General features: G+C 39.6%; 1 protein-coding gene across 3 annotated transcripts in view; it reads left to right on the top strand.

Moving 5' to 3' along the window:
* Nucleotides 1–3724: 3724 nt before the first annotated feature.
* LOC146867062 (uncharacterized) overlaps nucleotides 3725–9341 on the top strand; it is a 251555-nt gene continuing 245938 nt past the window's right edge. For all 3 annotated transcript variants that reach the window (XR_014966059.1, XM_085614794.1, XM_085614797.1), the window contains exon 1: nucleotides 3725–3855. Coding sequence is in view for 2 of the 3 variants with exons in the window: in XM_085614794.1 (XP_085470920.1) it covers nucleotides 3804–3855 (52 nt within the window). In the remaining variant the exon portion in view is untranslated. The remainder of the gene's footprint in view (nucleotides 3856–9341) is intronic.

The raw sequence follows: 9341 nt of genomic DNA, 5'->3' as shown, positions 1-9341 counted from the left end.
ACAATCTTCCTGCTTGTTCAATCACCACGGAGACAGGATGGTGGTTTCTGAATATTTTATTTACCAGTTTCAAATGCCTGATGCTGCTAATGCAGGCTTTCAACAGTAGCATGTGAGGTCAACCATATTACAGAGTAGGCTCATTAAAATGTATACCTCAACTTAATGTTCAATACAAACTTACTAAATATAATAGGTTACTTCATCACCCACTACCTCCACCCTGATCCTCCCTTTCTCCCTTTCTTCCCCAAACACTGAATAACATTCATGTGCTCAAACTAATAGAGAACCCTACCCCTATATATTCCGTCCCTCCAAACCAAAAGTCCAAGGAATGTGTTGAGACATCCTCCAACAACTAAAAAGAAATTCGTATAATCCCCATAATTTATTAGCAACCACACTCCCCATTACGTTCCCCAATTTTACCATTCTCTGAACCCCTCCCTGCTTATCAACCACGTATCCAACAAAATCAACTCTTCAGCACTTTATCTATTCAGAGCCTCAGAGCCTCAGTCTTGCACACAGTTAGCACTTCACTCCATCTTTATAAACTGCTCACTCTCTCCCCTCTTTATAACCCGTTATTGAAACACGTTGTTAGAAAAAGCTCCACACATCACCACCACTCAATACCACCACAATTCTTCTGACCACTTTGATTTTCATGGGTCCTATATATCTAGATTCACCCTTTGGAGTCCAACTTGATCTCTTAAAAAAAACAACTCACCTACCTCCCATTTACTCTGACATACACAGTGTTTGTTATCAAAACGTCTCTTGTATTTCTCTTGATGAGCCTTTACCTTACTTGAGGTTATGGAGTCTTCTTTCCTAATGCACAGTCACATGGGATTTAACTTAGACCCCGCCATCCCCCCCCTTAAGGGACTGAAAAGGGGAAATACCTGTTACACTATTAGGTGCATTAGGATGCACCACCATTTTTTCCCATAGCACCACCTTAAGTGACACCCTTTTGCCTAAACAGTTTGGATACTAGCCCGCACTAGCAGGTTCATTCTTTCTACTAAACTATTTGCCTGAGGTGCATACAAAGCAGTACGAAAATGAACAATGAACAAGTCACTGAGAAAATCCTTCATCTCCTGAAAGACAAACTGGAGACCATAGTCCGTCACAATGGTTTTGAGGATCCCTTTCCATGCAAAAACATTCTTTAAAAATTACAATACACTTTTTGTGCTACCTGGACCTGTGACCCAATTAGAGTTGTAATCTACCAGTACCAAAACAAATCTCTCACTTGGGGACAACAAATGAAACAGCCCTACTAAGTACAGACCTAGCTCGCATCAAGGTTCATCAGGCATTTCAACTGAAGTTAAAGCAGCTGTTCTATTGGAGCTGGACTTTTCTTTTTGAGCACACTGCAAAAAGTCCATCACAACATTTTCAACCTGTTTGTGTAAGCCGACCACCAATAACACTCTCTTACCCTGGCCTTAGTAAGGTTCATTTCCAAGTGCCCTCCATGGGCCAAATTGATAATTTCATCCTATAGCCAAATCGCAGGAACCAATCCTCACCACAATAAGGTTCACAGCATGCTAGTCTCAATTCCTCTCTCACATCCCAGAACACTTTTGCACCTTCAGACACAGAACTCATCTTAGGCCAGCCTTCAACCATGCAGTCCGATCACTGCTTACATAGCTAGTCCTTTGAAGACCTCAACACCCATTTAAGCCTATTCAAAGCTGATTCTTTCACTCACAACACCAAGGATTCAACATCAGGAGCACCACCCTTATCCAGAGGCAACCTGGACAAACAGTTTACAGGCAAATTCTTCGCACCTGGTAGGTACTCCAAAAAATAAATTGTACTCCAGAAGAATTTTGACCCATCTCTTGATACAAGGAGTTGTGCTTTCCACATGTCTACAAGCAAACATTTGAACCAAGGGTCTATGATCAGTCTTCACAGCAAAAGGTAAACCCTACAAAAAGAACCTGAAGTGGTTCATAGCCCACATGCAGGCCAGTGCTTCCCAATCAATAACAGAATAACATTCCTCAGCTTCCTTGAGTTACTCTGAGGCCAAAGCCATGACTTTATCATCACCATTTTCCACCTGAGAAAAGACTGCACCCAGCCCCCTCATACTAGCATCAGTGGTGAGGAACGTTTTCCTCCTTACATCAAAATGTCATAAGGTTGGCATTTTGTCAATTTTACATTTGACCTCTATAAAATGTTCCTAACAATCTGGAGACCACTGCATTCTTCTTCAGGAGTAATTTCAAAGGCTGCACTACACTAGCAAAGTTTGAAATAAGCTTCAAATAATATTCCGCAAGCCCTAAGAATGACCTTACTTGAACCTTGTCACAAGGCATCAGTGCTGATGAAATAGACCTGGATAACTCAAACTTGGGGCTGATTCTTTCTGCAGGAATCATGCCCTAATTAAGAAACACCACCCACCCTAAACTTACACTTCTCTCTCTCCAGGTTGATCCAACTCCTCCTCAAACTTGTGAAAACCTCCCTCAATTGGCATCATGGCTCATTTTCTTCTTCGCATAAATCAAGATGCCATCCTGGAAAAACATGACAGATATAACGGTGTTCTCCTCCTTAATCAACCTCTGGAAGCAAGCGGCGGCTGTGGCCAGACCAAACGGCCTTCTCACAAACAGTAATGCACCTAAAACATAACAAGAGAGGTAAGTGTTACGAAGTCACCCACCTGAACTCCGGTTTGTTCCTTCCTCGATGCTGCCAGGTCCCGACTCCCCATGAAACCAACCAGAGCGGCAAGGAAAGTTCACTTGTCACTCAGATTGACTCCCGGGGGAAGGGGGGAATGGGAAAGAGAGACAAGTAAATAAAACACTGGAGCCCAAGACTGGATCCAACCACGAGTCTTCTCAGGGAAGGGAAAGGGACCGAATTCCTGGTTCTTCTTGCAGCGTGACTTGGGACTTTAGTCTAATAGAGATAGATAAATGTTAATGCACAAACCTTGCCTTTACAACTCTATGTCACTAGACAATATCTTATTTTTAAAGCTTCCTCTTTCACATACCAATAAAAAGGAATCCGGATGTTAATATCACTTCCTGGATTCAAATGCTGTTCTTAGTTTCCTTGAACAGTGCTGTGTCCTTTCATAAACATAAACAAATTATTAGTTAAAGTGCTATGAATATCGTCATGCATCTAATTCTTGAAAAGCATTAGGAATGCTGCATACCTAATTGTTAGCAAGACTGTAGTTCAAAAGATTCCATGAAAATAAAGAACATCCCAAAAAAAAAAAAATAAGCAACATTTCACAATGCGAGTCTTAATTGAAATTTTTTCAGGACACACTGCTCTCGATTATAGTTCCATGAACTTCAATGTTCTAAGGCATTAAGTGTTCAAAAGCTTAATCACACAAATGAAAGTCTTTTCCTTGTAACCCAATGTTTTTACGCAGCTATATGCAAAGTCTTTTCATTAATATGCAGTGTTCTCCTCTTGTCAAACACATCCATGTTTGTAAAGATTTCACTTGGGTTTCTGCGCAGGTTTAAAAGTTCAACAGCTTGCTGACTTGTTTGTCTTTCAAAAAATAAAGTAAGAGCTCTTACCGTAATAAGGATTTTCTAAAGCTAAAGGTTACCAAGTTCCACGAAGAGTTGCTAGGCAACCGGTTGTTGACTGTCTGATCTTTTTATTTCAGGTCACCGGAAACCAAGAAGCCAAAGGAGCGGAAGGGGACCCAGCCGGATCTCCAAGTCTGAGGCACCGTCGAGGAAGTCAGGGATCAACACAGAGTGATGCACACAGGCAGGAATCCAGGGGAGGATCGAGGTGCTGAAGCAGAGTCAGGTAATATTCTTCTCTCGGGAAGCGAAGCATCGGGACAAGGCGGGTGGGGTTTAAATAGTATTGTGTATGCAAATGCAAAGGTGCTTTCAACGTGTCCTGGGGTGTGCCTTGATTTACATAGCACGCGGAGCAGCCGGAATGGTTAACACGTGTAAAGCATGAGCTTTGAACAATGGAATAATTGCAGACTTGATAGTTTGTCAAAAAAACAAGCATTGGTATCTGTAAATCGAATAGTTTTTGCTAACAGTTACTTATAGTGTTTCAAGAAAATGCGAAGAGTAATTTGTAATTAAAGCATCATCCAGTGCGCCATCATGAACAATAATGCAACGTAAAACATACTTAACCCCTGTTACAAATGTATACTGCCAAGTAACATTTGGCAAAGGAACTGTGGCTACAGAACTCAGGTTTTCGTAACAGTAAGTGCCCTGGATTTCTCGTGATGTATCACTTGATGGTAAGCAGCTGCGAGGTCCATAACACGAAACACATTTGTTCTTCCCAGCATGGCTAAGGCCTCCTTTATGTTGGGCAATAGCTGGTGATTCACCCAAATATACTGGCTCAGCCCACTAAGATCCACACACATTCTAAATTAGGTGCCATTGTCTTTTCAGGCCAGGATTATGGGGGACAACCACCCAAAAGTCTCAATCTCCTCAATAAAAGCCATGCACAACTTATCCAGTACTTCTTGTAAGGGTTTCAACATAAGATGGGGTACTCTTCTGACTTTCTGTACTACTGGTTTAGCATTGGATTTTAAGATGATTGTGTGCATGAAATATCCCAACAAACCCAGTTCCTCTGTGAACATCTCTGGGAACTCCTCAACAATGTCCACATAGTCCCTTTCATGTGACATCAAAAGCACAAGATCAGTAAAGTTGGGATTTAAAGTAATGCCAAGATCACTTTGGTGACGACATTCCAAAATATTTTCACCTCGTTTAGACTTTACCAATGGTCTCTCTTCCTTTGAAATTGATGGTCATTACTGTGTAATTTGATTTTACATTCTGAAGTTGTAGTGTGCAAGATCGTATGTTGGTTCACTTCAGGAGGCATAACAAAATTACCAGTTTTGGAACTTTTACAGACTCTGGAAAAATGACCCCGTTTAACATAATTCCTACAGTTGGCATTTTGAGCAAAACAGCTTGGATTATTTGAGAGATAGTTGGGACTACCACACTTGTAACTCTTAACTTTTGTGTCCTTCTGCCCTTCATAGTTCAGTCACTTTTTGTACTGAACCCAACTCCCCATCCACGTTCTTACTTTCAGCTCTAACAGCAGCCACCCTGGAAAGACTGGGGGATGAGATATCACATTTTTCTGTAGCTCAACATGTTGTATGTTCCATGCTCTCAACAATGGCTAAAGCATCTCTAAGGGATGGTTTTTTTGAAAACATCTTTTCTTGTACCCTTGGATCATTGGTGCAACGCACCAGTTGATCTCTGATGAGGGAATCAGTGAAATCAGCAAACTGACAGGGTTAAGTAGAAGTTTTCAATGAGGTCACAGAATTCACCACTCTTTCTCCCTTGGCTTGGGCTCTTCTGAAGAATTTGTGCCTTTCCATAAATTTATTGATGCGGGGCCCAAAGTGCATTTTCAACATCACTAATCACATCTAATAAAGGATCAAGATTCTCATAAATATTATGACCTTCAGTGCCTAGATTTGGAAGTAATACCTTTCTCCACCGATAGCAATTAAATATCAGTCAAATAACCGTATCCATTTTTTTCATGGTATCCATGCTCAGACAGGAATTGTGGTGGTTAGGCCATATTGGCAGCAGTCATAAATAAATAAAAGTACCTGTAATTCAACCAACAATAATTCAACCAAAAATAGTAATCTAAACTGATAAACTAACACAATAGGCTAAAATAACAATAATCTTGTGCTGCATTTGTTCAGTAGTTCATTCTGGAAATTCATGGCTCCAAGCTTTGACACTGTCCTTAATGAATATATATAGATATATATCACACAATTTATGTACTGGCTGTGCTGTAAAGTAACCCACTTACTATTCTTCTCCTATGAACTCCCTGCAAGCAAGGTATAGTCAATATTTCCTCAAGTTACAGTTTGCCGTAAAATAGTTTTATAGTGTCATGCTCTCCTTATTAGAATAATCAAGCATTTTGATTTCTAAACATCCTGTAGCCAGTTCAGTTCTTAATGCATGCATAAAAAAGGCCGATGGATGATAGAAAATACATATTCACAATGCAGCATTGCATATTTAATCCAAACGTGATAATTGTTATTGTGGTAGCAGTAACTATGCTGTAAAGCCAAAAGTCGTAACTACACACTAATGTGGACAATGAATACACCAGCTGCTGCAGTTGCCAACAGGATCCCAGTTATGAGGCAGTCGCGTGATTACATGCAGTAAATCACGTTGGATGCTGCAATCGAATAAATTCCTGCCGCTGGGGACCACGAGCAGTAGAAAACGCTTCTTGTGCTGTTGAACAATTCCTTGCGCTAGGGATCACAAGCTGTGAGAAGCACTTCTTATGCTGAGGACACCTCCCTTACACTGGAAACGTTTGCAACAAACTTAACTAATGGATTCCTCTATAATTTAGTTTGCTGTTCATGAGGGTACGATACCTAAGCAGTAAGGGTGAATAATAGGCTAGCATATAAACTTAGCTAATTTCTATAAATGTTAATATCCCGGTACCAATGTGTTTTAAAGAGTGGAAACAGCACTCTGGGTTCTTGAATACAGGTGGATGCAGCCACTTGTCACCACTGTTAAGAAATCTTCTGTAGGCAGTACTCTTCAATTCTTTATTGCATCCACCAAGGTTAATACTCACAGAACAGTCTCCCAGGTCAAGCCCCTCTCTTCAACTACCACCCAGGTGCTCTGGGTTACCCCACCGTTCCACTTGATGTCTTTGTTGTTATATAGGCAGCATGAGGTAATTTGCAACATGTACCCTTCTATGCATTGTCCTATACTTTAGTATTTACAGTTTTGAACATGATTGTTTTTTTAACAACCAAACTTTATTCATTTGTCACAAGGCGCAGAAAAAGAACCCCTATGAAAACATTAATGGCATAATCATGAGTGGCTGCAAACATTAGCAAATGAATGTTGTACTTATGGTGTTCTAGCCTAACATCATTCTCGGTAATATGTGAATTTACTTGGATAGTCAAGCCAGCAGCAGACTACCATGCATGGAACATACAAAGTTCATTAGAGTTCAAAAACAGTAAATCTGGCCCCAGAAATTCTTAATCATGGATTCCTCTAAACTATTTGTGTCAATGGTAGATGTAGAATATTAAATGATTCTATTATTTTTGCCCAGTAAGGAGCATTTGAGGACTTTTAAAGTATAGTGTAAGGCAATATTTGAATATCCACACAAAAGGGAGGGCAAAGCTATGGTTACATACAAAGGAATAAAGTTACAAATGGTGTTCCACCTTGTTTACATTTGTTCTAATCACCACCGCACCAACAACTCATGAAATTGTTGTGCCTACTCATATAGCTTAGGATGTCACAAGAGGCATTTAAAAGTGTAGTGTGATAAACTCAAACACAGTGCACAATGCAATAGACATGTCATTTTCCTAAGATCCTTCTCATGCAAAAAAGAGCAACGAGAATTTCTGCATACAAAATGTCTAATGACAATATATTGCAAGACAGTACACTGAAACTAATATTACAAGACACAGTACAAAAATAAAAGGCTAATCTTTACAGTCTTTTTTTAACTTGGAACTTTAATATATTTACAGATGTATGCAAGACATTCAAGGAATGTAATCAGAAGCATTGTTTCAAAAGAAATTACAATGCAATGGAACCTGGCTTGGTCTTTGAGTGACACATGAGGGCGTCTGTCCCATAAACCAGGGAAGGGTGATTTTATGGCCAAGCGGAGAGGGTGATGGGATTGGTGAAGCAATGGGTGCAGGGTGCTGAGCAGCAAGCAGGGTAAAAACAATTTTACCTCTTAAACGAAGAGGATGGGGGCACTTATATAAAGCAAATCTCAATATGGTAAGGTTACAAACATTAATATTGTATTATTGTGCTTGTAAAATTTGCAATATTTTGTCATGTATCTGCCTTTCTCGCAACATCCTGTTATCACATGTTTTCAAGGCACATGTCTCAGGTACTGAGTTGCACAGCTCCATGGAGGAATTTTAATATTTTTCCTTCGATAACTCAAGAAAAAGCTCCATCCACAGATATTTTAAGAAAATGTTTCTTGGCTGAGTACATTTCTCACTGATAAAAGTACTTGTGAATATATCCTGCAATACGAAAACTTTACCTAATATTGACTATGTATACAGTGTTTGAAAAAACCCAGAGCTAAAAGTATGATAACAAAGTTAACGGTTACTATAGTTGGGGCCCTTTGTATGATGAAGTTTAAAAGGAGAAACAGGTATGTAGTGGCAGCACTGGAGACTCAGGAAATGTTTTCCACAGTAAAATGGAAAGATCATAATAAACGTTAGGCTCTAGTTGCCAAGGTATTCTTGAGGGCTGGTGTGAGGAAGGACCCAAATTCAACTTCATCTGTGAGCCTTTTGTTGCTTACTTGTCAAAGTGTCTCTCTACAATGGTTTGTCCGCTCAGATTGAGGAAGTTGAATTTATTCTCTTGAACAAGTGTGCTAGCCAGGTACTGAACATTTATGTGGACCTAGTCATTTATAAGAGGCTTTCATTGCCCAGGGAATGATCTGAGGTTACAGTTTATGCTGCTATAATTATTTTGTATGAAGTAAAGATTGTTTATGGTATCATATGCAACAAAGTGCACTGTTTTTATGGGTGAGTAGGACGGAAAAGTTTCGGAAACAAGTCTTAATGGATGATAGTACTGTTTATAAAAAGTAGTAAGTAATCTCAAAATAATTGTTACAATTAGCTGCCATGCAGATTGGCTGTCTACATTGAAAATCAATAACATTTCTTAATAAAAATGGCTGCTGCCATAACCAACAGGCTCCAGGATCCTTGTCATGTTATGTTCTCCTGTTAAAATATTTTTGAAGATTTATTTTTATGAAATTGATAAAATATTTGAACATAAGGGAAGTACTATTGCAACCTGTGCATTCTACATTCCTCTGGGGAAGGATCATCATGCACAATGCAAAAGCACTCGTTCTGCTTCGCAATAGCCTGCTGGGCAGCTGACAATAGCCAGCTGTACCATGCCATAGTGTTTTGTGTTTGTGGATGTCTTTAAGGAGTTGAACAGCTTTAATCATTCTTTTCGCAAGAGAACACCATTCTTCAGACTTCCCAAAAGATCTGACAGTAATGTTTGTTAAATTACTTCTCCACACTTTAGTTTTATTCTCTAGTTCCTCCACTAAGCACCCTCCAATAGCTATTAAATATGGTGGCTTATTTCAGTTAGAGCTCAAAGTCATGTCCAGCTAGAAAAGTGTATTTA

This window comes from Triturus cristatus, chromosome 1_2, assembly GCF_964204655.1.
Source record: "Triturus cristatus chromosome 1_2, aTriCri1.1, whole genome shotgun sequence".
Lineage (NCBI taxonomy): Eukaryota > Metazoa > Chordata > Amphibia > Caudata > Salamandridae > Triturus > Triturus cristatus.
The sequence above is the reverse complement of the archived record's forward strand: the minus strand, read 5'-3'. Positions and strand labels throughout refer to the sequence as shown.